General features: G+C 33.2%; 1 protein-coding gene across 3 annotated transcripts in view; it reads left to right on the top strand.

The window, feature by feature from the left end:
- The window catches only part of CCSER1 (coiled-coil serine rich protein 1), a 1,114,085-nt gene that overhangs the window by 888,212 nt on the left and 212,985 nt on the right, over window positions 1-12,888 (top strand). The window contains exon 11 of one of the 3 annotated variants that reach the window (XM_074323500.1): window positions 199-244. The exons of the other annotated variants lie outside the window; for them this stretch is intronic. Within the exon in view, the coding sequence (XP_074179601.1) occupies window positions 199-244 (46 nt within the window). The remainder of the gene's footprint in view (window positions 1-198; window positions 245-12,888) is intronic. 3 annotated transcript variants of the gene reach the window in all.

Here is a 12,888-nt window from a genome sequence, read left to right as displayed (position 1 = left end):
CCTATAAATATTATTTTAATATGTCTGCCAAATACAGTAACTTAAAGGCCTCATTTAATAAAAACAGCTTCTTAAACCATTTTTATCTGTTTTGTATTTCTTTTCAGTTTCGTTGTTCATTTCTTTACGATTTTCTACTGTTACTAAAGATCAGTTGCTCCAAAAAAAAAAAAAAAAAAAAATGTGTTTTATTTTCAGGGCACAGCTTATGGAAGTGCTCCTGTACCTTCTCGCAGGCAATTATGTGAGTCTCTCAAATTCAGCTCTGTGTTGTAAACATGACTTTGTGTTCCTGTACTGTAGCATGGCATGCTGACTGAGACCCAATGCCCTAAGGTCAATATGCAATCCCCAACGTTGTATATTACCTATAAACTGTTTGTAGCAAATGGTTCCCTTTGCCTCTTCCTTATCTGTTTGTCATTATCCGGCCCATTTAAGAAAACTGCATTGCAATGTGGCTGAGTGTATTGAGGCTTCAATAATGGCTCAAAGTCTGGGGCAAAGATAGAAGTGGCTCTTATTTAAGTTTATTTTCACTTAGCAACAATGAGGGTACCAGCTCTGTCAACCATATCAGTAAGCTTTCCTAAATCCTAACTTCTGTTACATACTTATTCAGAAGGGTTATTATATGATATGCAGCTGTGTTTTAGCCACAGTTAATGAAACCTATTTCCTGGAAAAGGAAAACTCCATTAAAAGAAACTTCCTTCTAGTGAATTTAAGCCAAACTTGACTTTCTAACAACCTTAATTTATTTCTACGTCATAATATGCAAAAATCTGAAAATAATCTACACATTTTTAGATAGAAATCTCAGATTTTACTACCTTACTCAGCTGTATTATAAATATATGCACCTCTACAGAGAGTCAGACACTTGCCTTTTAGCTCAGGAAATTTCTGTGACAGCTTGTCTGCTTTAACATGAACTTTTTGTCCATGAGAGATGTATATGTAAATTTAATATGTAGAATCGCCAAAGTGCCATCAGACTTTGAGAACAAGCTATTTGCATTTCCCATTCCATCCATGTCTTTTCTCTTTTCCCACGCCAGCATCCATCAGAAAATCATGGTTGTTTACTTCCATTATAGATTGCTACAGCAGTACACCACATGATTCTAAATGTTGTGCCTAGCAATAAATGCCAAATAGATTCATCTTAATATGATTTTAAAGGTGATTCAAAGGTACAGTCCCGTTTGCATAATGTTTTTCTTCACTATTGGCAGAAGAAACATAAGATTTGGTGACATTCACTAAGAAGGATCTGTGGATTGATTAAAAAAAAAATGCAGCACTTAACACCATTATAAAGCTGCCCAAACAAAAAACAAAAATATATGCTGCACTGTCTTCTTTTTCATGAAACAATTGTTGAAGGTTTTGATTCTTATGAATTAAGTTGTGGCAGAAAGAACTGCAAATATGACTAGAAGATGAGTTTAGATATATTAACTATCTCCCTAAAGTCATATAATCACCAAGAGGGCTCAAATTTTCCCTTACTGTTACTTACTTTTATCTATTTTTCAATCATCTTACTTTCCAGTATAGGTGTGGTTCCATTTATGTGTGTATTAATGCAGTATTAATTGATAAAATTGAAAATGATAGCAAGAACTTCAATGAGATAACAAATACTTTTTATTTGCGTCTTTTTAAAGTAAAAAGTTACTGTTGTGTATTTTAGTTATATTACATTAAAGATAGAAGAATATCTATTGTTACGGAGATAGAGAAGATATTGTAACAAGAACATTTTGGAAATGTGAATTCATTATATGTGCCCTGAAATGATGAATGGAAACATAAAGGATATGAAAGTATGATCTTCAATATGAACTAAACTTATTTCACTTTCACAAAATCAAAGTGCATAATATGAAAATTATAGTGAATATTTGAGATTTCAGATTATTATTCAGGTTAAATGAGAGTTAATTCACTAAAAACAGAAAGGAAGAAATGATGGATCGTTTTTCTAAACATGAGGATTGAAAATGGAAATGTATCCTGTACCTCAACATATGAGACCATAAAATGGATATTACCCTCCAAAACATGTGGACTTAGAAATAGTAAGCTTATAATATGTGACATTGGCATGCCATTTATCATATTTTCTTCTGGTCAAGTGCAAGTCTTAGGATCTCTGAATTACGTATTAGTTGAGAATCCTTAAGTATTCATAATTGTAGTGCTTATCAAAATAATGAGATTGAAAGAGTGAATGTTTTATTCTACATACAAACACCAGAATATTAATATAAACTATCTCCATTTCTACCCTATTTCCTAAAATCAATGCCCATCTAGATACCTTAAGTTGATTCCTGATTCTAGTATTTTATATTTATGACTGTCAGAAGCAATGATTAATACTTTCGTAAGATTACAACCAAGGTTTTCTTCTTCTTCTTCTCCTCCTCCTCCTCCTCCTCCTCCTCCTCCTCCTCCTCCTCCTCCTCCTTCTCCTTCTTCTTCTCCTTCTTTGTATTCAATATTAACAACTTCATAATTTTATGAAAATTGCTTTATTTTAAAAATATGTCCAGTTTAACAGATTTTTTTGATATAATCCAAAAGAGAATCTAGCAGCAAATAGAAATTGCTTACATGGTGAGGTAATTAGAAAGGTTATGAATCTGCAAATTAGAGGATTCATCTATCCACCTATGTGGATTTTAATCTACAGGTTGACTCAAATACGACTCTTTGTTACTAATACTTGATCAAAGTTAAATTGAACATACTTTAGTCTCGGGTGATATTTTAACACTTTCAGAGAAATGTTTGCAGAATGATTAATTAACATGGGGATAGAGGAGTCTTGAAAAGTACTCAAATGCTAAAAGTACATATTTTATGTAAGTGCTAAAAGGATGTATCATCTATTCAAATGATGTTGGCGTCTTAATTTTCTACTGATTTATGTCTTAATAATTAAAATTATTTTCAGTAAGTGAAGCTCTCACATGCTGGTAAGACCAACTCTAAATTTGTATGAATTGGGCTGTATAATGCTTGAATAAAATTTTGCAAACATTTAACCCATGAAATACTATCCCCCACTTCAAAATATAAGAACTGACTTTGCATTGGTTATTGTCTTACATTTTGTGACTATGCTAACCACTTTAAGAGTTCCAAATTACAGAATCATGTGTTTCTAACAGATATGTGCCTTGTTAGGTTTTTCAAAACAATATTCTAAAATGTATTAAACTAATTCAAAAATATGATAACCATAAATATACTTTCCCTGGAAAAATTATGAACATCATATTTCAAAATGCATGTGATGGTTAAAAAATGATTTGGTTACAATAATTAAATGTAGATTCTTTCTTCTCATATTTCATAATATGGCTTCATTATTTCCCAGTTTATGACAAAAAGAAGCATCAGATATTTATAAGTAGTCTATTCAAATGTAATTATAAGCATACCTCGAAGATATTGCTGATTTAGTTCCAGACCACCGTAATAAAGTGATTATCTCAATAAAGCAAGTAATAAATTTTTTGGTTTCCCAGTACATATAAAAGTTATATTTACACTATAGTGTAGCCTATTAAGTGTGCAATAGCTTATGTCTAAAAAATAATGTATATATTTTAATTAAAAAATATTTATTGCTAAAAAATGCTAACTATCCTCTGAGCCTTCAACCAGTCACAATCTTTTTGCTGGTGTTGGGTCTTGCCTTGATGTGGATGGCTGCTGACTGAACAGGGCATTGATTGCTGAAAGCTGGGGTGACAGTGGCAATTTCTTACAATAACACAACAATGAAGTTTTTCACATGTATGAACTCTTCCTTTCACCAATGATTTTTCTGTAGCATGTGATGCTGTTTGATAGCATTTTAACTATAGTAGAACGTCTTTCAAAATTAAAGTCAATCCTCTCAAATCCTGCTGGTGCTTTATCAACTAAGTTCATGTAATATTCTAAATCCTTTGTTGTCGTTTCAACAATCTTTGCAACATTTTCACCAGGAGTAGATTCCATCTCAAGAAGCTACTTTCTTTGCTCATCCATAAGAAGCAATGTTTTCCAAACTCCTGTTAGTGTTGGTATCTTGATCTCCTGCCATGAATCATAAATGTTCTTAATGGTACATACAATGGTGACTCTTTTCCAGAAGATTTTCAGTTTACTTTGCCCAAATGCAAGAGAGTCAGCCTCTCTGAAGCTTTGAAGCCAGGCATTGACTTCTTTTATTACTAGTAGCTGTGAAAGTCCTAGTCAGCATCTTCTTCCAATATAAGGCTATTTCATCTATATTGAAAATCTGTTTAGTGTAGCCACCTTCATTAATGATCTTTCTAGATCTTCTGGCTAACTTCCTACAGCTCTACATCCACACGAATTGCTTCACCTTCCACTTTTATGTTTTAGAGATGACCAACCTCTGCTGGTTGCAAATTTTCTTCTGCAGCTTCTTCACCTCTCTCAGACTTCATAGAATTGAAGAGAGTTAAAGTCTTGCTCTAGATTAGGGTTTTGCTTAAGGGAATGGTGTTTGCTTAAGAGAATACTGGTTTAATCTTCTGTCTAGGCCACTAAAACTTTCTCCTTGTCAGCAATTCAGCTTTTGGCCTTCTTATCATTTGTGTATTCACTGAAGTATCACTTTTAATTTCCTTCAGGAACTTTTCCTTTGTATTCACAACTCCACTAATGGTTTAGTGAAAGGTGGGAAGCTGCACGACATGTTTTCCCCACTATGTTTAATCAATTTTCTTTTGACTTAAAGTGAGAGAAATATGACTTTTCCTTTCACCTGAAAACTTAGATGCCATTGTAAGGTAATTAATTGCCCTAATTTCAATATTGTTGTTTCTCAGGGAATGGGGAGGCCAGAGGAGAGGGAGAGAGATGGAGGAGTGACCGATTTGTAGAGCAATTAGAACACACACAGCATTTATAGATTAAGACTGCAGTCTTAGGAAACCTATTGAAGGGGAGAAGATATTTGCAAATAATAGATATGATAAGGGGCTAACATCCAAAATATATAAGGAACTTATAAGAACAACTTAACAACAACAACAAAAAAAAACACTAAACAGTTTAATTTAAAAATGTCCAGAGGACCTGAATAGATCTTTCTCCAAAGAGATGTACAGATGGCCAACAGACATATGAAAGATGCTGCATGTCATTAATCATCAGGGAAATCCAAATAAAAACCAGAATGCCACCTCATACCAGTCAGAATGGCTATCATCAAAAAAATCAACAACAGTGATGGTGAGGATGTGGAGAAAAGGGAACCCTCGTACACTGTGGCTAGTAATGTAAATTGGTGCAGCCATGATGGAAAACAGCATGGGGGTTCCTCAAAAAATTAAAAGTAGAGCTGCCATATAACCCATAAATACCACTTCTGGGTATATAGTAGAAAAAAAAAAAAAAACTAATTTGAAAGATATAAGAATCCCTGTGTTCAGTGCTACATTAGAATAGATGTGAAAGGAAGCAACCTAGATGTCTATTGGTAGATTAACAGATAAAGAAGAGGTGGAATTTTCCACACAATCATACATTAGTCAGCAATAGAAAAAAAATGAAATCTTGCCATTTCTGAAACATGGATGGACCTCAGGGTATTATGATAAGTTAAATAAATCAAACAGAAAAAGATAAACACTGTATGATTTCACTTATATGTGGAATCTAAAAAAAAAGAAAAGAAAAAGGAAATACAGAAACAAACTCATTGATACAGAGAATGAGCTGATGGTTCCCAAAGAGGATGGAAGAGTGGAAGACGGATGAAAAGAAAAAAAGAGCCTTCTCATTGCTGACAGCAAATTCGTGGATTCTACTGAGAAAAAAACAAAACAAAAAACAACACTGTCTTATTGGGTACGGTTTGTGGCACCCCAAAACAATTACAATAGTAATGTCAAAGATCACAGATAACAAATAAAATAATAATAGTTATTTTAACAAATAAACAAATAACAAATAAAATAATAATTAAAAAGTTTAAACATTGCAAAAAGTACCAAAATATGACACAGACAAAAAGTGAGCAAATGCTATTGGAAAAAATGGTGCTGATAGTCTTGACACAGGGTTGCCGAGAAAACTTCAATTTTTGTAAAAAATGCAATATTTAGAAGTGTAATAAAGAGAATTACAATAAAACAAGGTATGCCTGTACCTAATTTAGCTGAGTTGTTCTCCATATGATTTAACATCAACCTATGTGAAATGACTACACATGGTAATACTGCCTGTTCAGAGTGAGATAGCAGTTACCTTTATAACACAAATAGAACTGAAATTATATATTTAAAATGAAGGACATAACATAGAAACATCCAATTTTTATTGTTTCATAAATAAATAGTTGAAAGAATTATCCTAAAAATAAAGGGAAATTATTTTTGCTACATGTGATTAAAAGATTAAATGTTTCCATAGCATTTTTCAAATTGTACTTCAACCCACCCTTGAAAATATAAAAATATTCTATGAAATGGCAATCTTTTGTTATTCAATTTATAAAATAAATTTTTATGCTATTTTCCAAAGTATGTTTTCTTCTCGTTCGCTTTAACTCCCCTCCCCTCATTTTCAATCAAGTTTCGTTCCTTCTTTTTAGAGCTAAATAGCAGTTTTAATTAGCAAGTGATAAAAAACAACAAATTCAAGAAGAAAGAAAGGAGATCAAAGTATTTATTTATAATAATATCCATCTCAAAGTCAGAAGGAATAGTTTTAAGATGCCAGGCTGTCTTGGGAAGAACAGGTTTTTCAAACTATTTTTTTGTTTGTTTGTTTTTCCACTCTGCCTTGTAATTTATTCTCTTTCCATCTTGGTTTATTCGTTTATTTGTTGTCATTTCCCTTTCTTTCCTGTCTCTATTATTCCACACGATATCCTTTCATTATTTGTCATCCTATTTTAGATCTAACTTTGATTTTACTTTTCATCATTCTTTTCTGAATTTAGAGACAATAAAGGAACAGGCTGCAACATTAGTGAGGACTAACAGAACTTTTTGATCATGTTTTTGAAAGACACCTTCAGGAGCCATGTCCGGTGGGGTTGCTTTAAACCTTCTATGAGTAAAGCAATTCTTATGTGGCTCTGCATTCTTAGGGAACAGGACAGATGCATTGTGCCTGTAAGTTCACAGTTAAATGTATGTATATATCTGGTATTGAGGAAGTTCGATGCCTTGAAAGAGAGGCAATGCCTTGAAAGATAATAACAAGGAAAAGCTTTAAATTGGCACGATGAAAACGTCAATATACCACTAGCAAAAGACAAGCTTCTACAAGAGATTGCTACAAAGTGAAAAAAGGTACAAAAGAAAAATGTAATCCATGTTACAGTCCTACGGAAGGAAAATTCTCAATATTGTCTTTCTTTTGAGACCAACGTAATGGTTTTACATCTGTTTGAGCTTACAATTTCAAGCAACTAAAATGCAAAAGCTATGCATAGTTCCAATAAAAACAAAATATAAATGATATTTCCTTTGATGTACAGAAAATAAGTGATTATCATTCTAGGCTACCAAATATATTTAGATAATGAAAATATGTTAAAACCGTATGTAGATGTTCTAGTTTGTACAAGGATTTAGAAAACTGGAAAGAACATTACAATAACAATAGAAAACCTGGAGAAAAATGTAAATTCACAGCTTTTATTGAACCCTTAGAAGAGTGAAGTCACAGGACAACCAACTAATCTGAGGTGGAAGTGAAAAGATAGGTACCTTGCAAGGAGAGACCAGATACAGCAGGCAGTCAGATCGCAGTAAGATTCTGTTAAACTCTGGTTAACAAATTTCTAAGTGTCAAATGAGGGCTTGCAAGAGAATATCACTATAGTGAGAATTTTCACCCACTTATTGGCTCTTCTCTATAGACCGTACTGGATACTCACATAAAAAATATTGGCAAATGCTCAGAAGAGATAGCAGTGGCTATAGGAAAGGCACAGACTCCACCTGAATTCTTCTTCCTATTATCCATATAGAACAGAAGCCTAAAATACAGGGGGGAAAAGCAACACTGGTGAAAACCCATTGCAGCTGGGGGAAGGAAACAAAAAGATCCCTTATTCCTAGGATAGGAACAGGGATACATGATAGGCCCAGAACTATTAGGGAGAAGAGAAGGTCAGAGCACTGAGCAGGCCACAGCTGTGATACTCAGGGACACATTGCCTGCTCAAGATTTAGGCGAAATCGGAGGAGCAGAGAATGCCTGCCTCTCTGCACCACAGATTAACAAGCACTGAATTATAAATAATGGAATATGGATAGGAATGTTACAAGAGTGTGGAGAGAAACACTCTCTGTAGCACATGCAAAGCCAATTGTAGAAAATACATTTAGAAAAATTATCCGGCAAATCATTCCCTTCCCTATACACAAAGTATAGTTAGGAAAAATTGAAACTATGGGTAACCATAGCAAAAATAACAAACCCAGTTCTGTTCTGCCTAGATTGACCCAGTCTTCCTAAAGCCATATTCATGGCTTTACTCATTTTGAAGCACACAATTGATTTATCTAAGTCTCTAATGTCCTTGTCCTACACAAGATGACTGACTTTCCACAAAAATTCTGAGTTATGAGAAAAGGAAGAGAAACAACACCCTGCCAAGAGACAAAAGAATCTACAGAATCAGATTCAGATATCATACAGATGTTAGAAATATCAGAAGGGGGAATTAGAATAACCATAATCAATGTTTTAAATGCTCCCAGTGAGAAGTTTGACAACATGTGATAACAGATGTGCAATTTCAGCCAAGATATGGAGTTATAAGAATGAATCAAATAAAAATGTAAGCTATTAAAAGGTCAATGACAGATGAAAATGCCTATGATGTTGTTATCTGTAAGCCTTAACACAGCTAAGGAATGAATAAATGAACTTGAAGATAGGTTAATATAAATTAGCCAAACTGAAACACAAAAGGAAAGGAGAAAGGGAAGGAAGGAAGGAAGGAAGGAAGGAAGGAAGGAAGGAAGGAAGGAAGGAAGGAAGGAAAGAAGGAAGGAAGGAAGGAAAAGGAAGGAAGGAAGGAAGGAAGGAAGGAAGGAAGGAAGGAAGGAAGGAAGGAAGGAAGGAAGGAAGGAAGGAAGGAAGGAAGGAAGGAAGGAAGGAAGGAAGGAAGGAAGGAAGAAAGAAAGAAAGAAAGAAAGAAAGAAAGAAAGAAAGAGAAAGAAAGAAAGAAAGAGAAAGAAAAAGAAAACAGTGGCGGGGGTGGGGGTGGGGGGTGGGGGTGGATATCCAAAAGCTGTGGACCAATATCAAGTGTTCTAACTTATATGTAATTGGAATCTCAGTGGGGAAAAAAGAGAGAACATTGCAAAAGAAAAATTTGAGAATTAATGGCCACATTTTTAAAAATTAATGGTGTATACCAAATACAGATCAATTAAGCTATAAGAACGCTAAACAGATAATGAAGAGTAAAAACAATAACAATAACAACAACAACAAAAATCCAGGCATATTATATTCAAACTGCTAAAAATCAAACACAAAGACAAAGTCTGAAAATAGCCGGCGGGGTGGGGAGATACACGTTTCATGCAGAGGAATAAAGGTGAGAATTACACTAGACTTCACATTAAGAACCCTGCAAGTTACAAAACAATGAAGCGATTCTTTTAAAGTTCCGAAGGCGAGAAACAATCAAAGAATTACATGGTCAGTGAATATATCTTCCAAAAATGAAAAGTGAAATACTTTTCCAGAAAACAAATACTAAAAAATTCATGGCCAGCAGACTTCCATTATGAGGAATGTTAAAGAAAGAAATAAAGAGCACTAGAAATGGAATAAATGAAACAAAAAATAAACGATACCTTAAAAAATTCTGTGGAGGAAGATCTATTCTGTGTTTGTATATGATTTATGATGTTATGATTTAATTTGTGAACCTTAAATTGCATGTACTACTAAGGTATTATCAAAATGATCATTATCTTAGTCTATTTCAGCTGCTATAACAAGAATTCCATAGACTAGGTGACTTAAATTTATTTCTCACAGTTCTAGAGACTGGGTAGTCCAAGAGTAGGAGCCAGTAGGCTTGGTGTCTGGTGAGTCTACTTCCTTTTTAATAGATGGCTGGCTTCTCACGTGGCAGAAGGGGTGAGGGATCTCTCTAGAGTCTCTTGTGTAAGGACATTAATCATGAAAACCCTGCCCTGTGACCTAACCACCTCCCAAAGGCCCTCCCTCCAAATACCATCTCATGAAGGGTTAGATTTCAACATAAGAATTTTGAGAGAATATATTCAGTCTATAGCAACCATATCACAATATATTTGTAGTTTATGCCTCCTACTTCTGTAATAGTTATTTTCTCTGTGTTTCTTTTTGTGGGTGTATGTGTATGCATTTGTATGTCAATAGTTTTATAATGGGTATTAAAAATTAATGATGAATCCAGAAACTGTACACCCAGTGTGGTACAGAGGAGAGGCAGGGACCAATATTTTTAAAATCTGAATGATCCAATAGAGTTCATTTGCTATTCATATTTCTATACCTCAATGACTATAATATGTATTATCACATTATTTCAGTACCCTCTTACTAAAATTAGCATATTCTTATTGTAATTTAAAAATATTAAAATTTTTGACTTGTTTTAACCTAAATACTAATTTTATATTATGATATCCATTAACTAAATTTTCCATTAATTGAGGGAATTTTGCATATTTTGAGATTATTCTAAAACAAAATGACAACATTTAAAGGTTGAAAATTAAAGTACTAAATTTAATAGACAGGAAAAATTGTTGGCTGAAATTGTAATATAGAATAAAAGGAATACGATCTGGTTTCCATATATACGAATTAAACCACCGTGTTTCACGAAAATGAGACCTAGCTGGACAATCAGCTCTAATGCATCTTTCAGAGCAAAAATTAATATGAGACCCCATCTTATTTCACTACATGATAAGACCGGGTCTTATAATGATATGATATGGTATGATATATGATATGATATGATATGATATGATATGATATGATATGATATGATACCGGGTCTTATGTTAATTTTTGCTCCAAAAGATGCATTAGTGCTGATTGTCTGACTAGGTCTTATTTTTGGGGAAACGGCATTAGTGAGCTAACTAAGTGAATTAAGTTACTGTCTTTAAGAATTAGGAATAATCAGAATATGCTCTGATAATTTTAGAAGTTTTTGATCTTTAAAGTATCATCTCATTATCAAAGTAGTTAATTTTTCCCTATACTTGGTCATATATGTTGTTTTATAACTCTTTTACCTTCTACATATTAATAAATATACGCAAACACTCACAAGGTGCTGGATTCTGATTTTATTAAAGTTTACATATAGATGATAAGACGACTACTAACATATAAATGGAACTCAAGATTAAGGCAACATATTAAAAAGATGTGTTGGTAATTATAATTTAGATTTAGTGGTTGGGGACTATTGATATTATGGATTTTGAGGGTCAATTTAATTTCATATTTTATGACTTTACTTGAAGGTACAAATAGACTAAAAGTTTCCAAGTAGAGAGAGAATATAAAAAGTTGCCATAGACTAACAACATGGAATTATAAATGGTCCTAGAGATTATCTATTCCAATCCATACATATCACAAATAAATCTTTGAGAGATTAAGTGATTTATCCAAAGTCTAAGGCTTAATGACAAAGCTAGGGCTTCTACTCATTTTTTTATTTTATTTTTTTTTCTGTTTCGTCTAAGGTTCCTTTCCCTAATATTCTATCAAGGAATCATGACTTTTTTCCCTAAATGCTACGGAAAGTTGTCCTCTTTCTGTGAAAACTAGGAGTTGATGCTCAAGTAATTCTTGAAGGTTGAATAGAAGTTAATCAGTTGAAGAATGTAAACAGAACAAGTCCGGGAGGATAGAGCATCATGTGGAGAGGCATGGCGGGGGCCAGAACACGGCTTCTTTGAGCAACTGTTTATAGCTCATTGGGCTGAAGGATTGGCTACTTGTGCAACTGAAGTATTTCCTTGCAGTGTTGGAAAGGATCTGTTATAGGTCAAATGAAATTAACACCAACAAGTATTGTTGTTATTTTAAAAAGGTTTTGTTTTACTTTGGCCAAAGACACTGATTTTTTAACTAAAATTTTGTTTATTTATTTGTACAAGACTGTTCAAATAAGCAGTGTTGGATTACTCAGATAATCTGTAAACTATTTTGAGTTCATTTCTCAATTTGTGAAATAAAGCATGTATTACTTAAGATTTAATCTTTACGTCAAAGAATTAGAGATGATTGGACATGAATATGGATCAAAATGTTTTTTGTTTATTTGTTTCTTTTTGCTTCTTAAAGAACAAATAGACCAGCGACATCAACTCCTTTACCACAGGTCAAGAAATGTTATTTTAAATCTTCCTTTGATTTTGTACACTCGTTGTGTTCCTATATACTAACAATGAAATTTCAAATAAAGAAAAAAATTTCCATTTGCATTTGTAACAAAAATAATAAAATACCTAGGAATACACTTCACAAGGGATGTGAATGACCTATACACTAAAAAACTCTATGACATTATTAAAAGAAATTTAAGAAGACAGAAACAAATGGAAAGATAGTTTGTGTTCATGGATTAGAAGAATCGACATAGTTAAAATGGCTATATTACCCAAAGCAACATACAGACTTGATGGAGTCCTCATCAAAAGATCAATGGCTTTTTTTGTTTTTTCAAGAAATAGAACAACAACAACAACAAATCATCAAATTTGCATGGAATCACAACAGACCCTGAAGAGCCAAAGCAATATTGAGAAAAAAGAACAAGGCCAGAGGTATCACGCTCCCTGACTTTAATTTGTACTACAA

The sequence above is a fragment of the Rhinolophus sinicus genome, linkage group LG02, assembly GCF_036562045.2.
Source record: "Rhinolophus sinicus isolate RSC01 linkage group LG02, ASM3656204v1, whole genome shotgun sequence".
Classification (NCBI taxonomy): Eukaryota; Metazoa; Chordata; class Mammalia; order Chiroptera; family Rhinolophidae; genus Rhinolophus; species Rhinolophus sinicus.
This window is presented reverse-complemented; position numbering and strand designations above follow the sequence as displayed.